The 2170-nt window shown below is 36.4% G+C and overlaps 1 protein-coding gene across 1 annotated transcript in view; it reads left to right on the forward strand.

The window, feature by feature from the left end:
* Positions 1-1191: 1191 nt before the first annotated feature.
* Positions 1192-2170, forward strand: part of EXO1 (exonuclease 1) — a gene marked incomplete at its 5' end in the record, with an annotated part of 11997 nt that continues 11018 nt past the window's right edge. The window contains one exon of the mRNA XM_010165775.1: positions 1192-1379. Coding sequence (XP_010164077.1) covers positions 1192-1379 — 188 coding nt within the window. The remainder of the gene's footprint in view (positions 1380-2170) is intronic.

Consider the following 2170-nt stretch of genomic DNA (forward strand, 5'->3'; position numbering starts at 1 on the left):
TCTAGTATTAGGAAATACAGAGGCTAACAGAGTGGGAGTAACTTCTGTGGAGATAATAAGGTAGAAGAGAGATTTTAAAGAACTAAGAAAAATACCTTATGTGGCAGTCCTGGAGGCAAGTAGATCTAATTCAGAAAAGCATTAAAATATGCAGTCTAATTAACCTACTGTATTATTTTCTTTCTTAAGTTGCTTGGATGTTTTAGTAGTTTGGTTTTTGTCTCACAGGCTGTACACCAAGAGCTATGATTTTTAGTTTTAAAATGTTTTGTATTATGTAAAGCAGCCATCGAAGAAACTGATTTGGTTGGTTTTTGTAGTAAAAAGGGAACTTTGAACTTTTCCCATATGAAACATGATTTCCATTAATGTATCTCTTTTTAAGCAAAATGAGAATTTAATAATTTGAAAATCTTTTATTTTAGTAATTTGTCGTGTGATTCATCACTGCTATTTTCCAACAGTGTTGGAAAGTCATGAGGAAGTCAAAAGATACAAAGTAGTCCAACAGTGCCTGTTCAAACTCTTACTTCTTAATGACATGAGTAAATTTCCCTGAATTTAGGGTGGGTGCGTGGCCAAAACACAGCTGATGTTTTGTTTGGAGAGGAGTAGAAACTCTTGCCTCTAGTACTATAATAAGCTTGATCTTCAAAATAACATAATCTGCCTTCCGTGAAACTGGAAAATGCAGAGGTCAATGAGTTATTAGGAACTTATTTTAGAGTGGTGCAATAACAATATATAGGAGGAGCTACCAGATCAGTATATAGTCTTTTGTGATGTGTAATGGAGGTGGGGAGAAATCTGATTAGTTTTGCTTTTCTCTGTCCTGAAAACACCCACATATTGCTTATGTGTTCTGATAATACCAATTATAAATTTTTATATGCATTAGTTTCAACTACTATACCTCAAGGAGATGCTCTGTATTTCTATTCAGATTTTGTATCCATTTATTGGACAAGAAGTATTGAGTTGTGTTATTTATGTGATTGTAAACAACTTGAGAGTGAGAAAATAAGGTACAAAACTTTTTCCTTCTGCTGTTTAAGTTGATTCTGATTGTTGTAGCAGGGCATGCTTTCTATGCTTAATTACAAGCAAAGATACTTAATAATTGACATGTATTTAACCTTTTGTGTAACCTGTTTAAATGAAACAATTAAGTTGGTTTTTTTTTTTTGACAGGTTATTAAGAAAATGGGGCAGTACCTGAAGATGAATATAACCGTACCAGAAGAATACATACAGGGTTTTACACGAGCCAATAATACATTCCTTTATCAGTTAGTTTTTGATCCTGTCAACAGAAAATTAGTTCCTCTGAATTCATATGGGGATGATATTGATCCAGAAACGCTGATTTATGCAGGGCGGTATCCTTTGTGTTGAAACAGCAGAGTGGGGAAATAAGAGTGAGAAGATGTACTATCTTACACTTTTCATTGCATCTTTGGTGTACCTGTATTTTTCATTGTGTCTCTGCTGTTGACTAAATCCTTGCTTTTCTGCAATCTGGAAGTGGCCTTAAAGATCATCTAGTTCCAACCTCCCTGCTGTGGACACTGTTGTCAACCACTAAATCAGGCTGCCCAGGGCCCCATCCAACCTGGCCTTGAATGCCTGCAGGGATGGGGCATCCACGACTTCTCTGGGCAACCTGTTCCAGTGCCTTACCACCCTCTGGGTGAAAAATTTCTTCCTAATATCTAACCTAAATCTCCCCTCTCTTAGTTTAAAATTTCCCCTTTTCCTATCACTACCTGCCCATGTAAAAAGACACTCTCCCTCCTGTTTATAAGCTCAAGTACTGTAAGGATGCAATGAGGTGTCCCCTGAGCCTTCTCTTCTCCAAGCTGATTCTCAGAGTCATTTTACTACTATCTTTGATTTCTGCCTGTTAAGTGTACTATAATCTCTGACAGTTTAATTCTTGCAATCTGTGTTCAACTCATTCCCTAATCTAAGCATTTCCTGTTTTACCAGATATCTCTTCCTATAGAACAAGTAACACTTTTCCACATTTGTGCAGCATAAATTTCAGCGTGGAAGATTAGGAAAATAAAGAGAAGGGACTGTTGAAGTAGTTACTAGCTTTGTATGTTCTTCAAGCTACCTAATCTCTGGTATTTCCAGAAATCAGGAAGGAAAAAGATGGTAACTTTCC

Source organism: Antrostomus carolinensis, unplaced genomic scaffold, assembly GCF_000700745.2.
Source record: "Antrostomus carolinensis isolate BGI_N321 unplaced genomic scaffold, ASM70074v2 scaffold3354, whole genome shotgun sequence".
NCBI classification, from domain to species: Eukaryota; Metazoa; Chordata; class Aves; order Caprimulgiformes; family Caprimulgidae; genus Antrostomus; species Antrostomus carolinensis.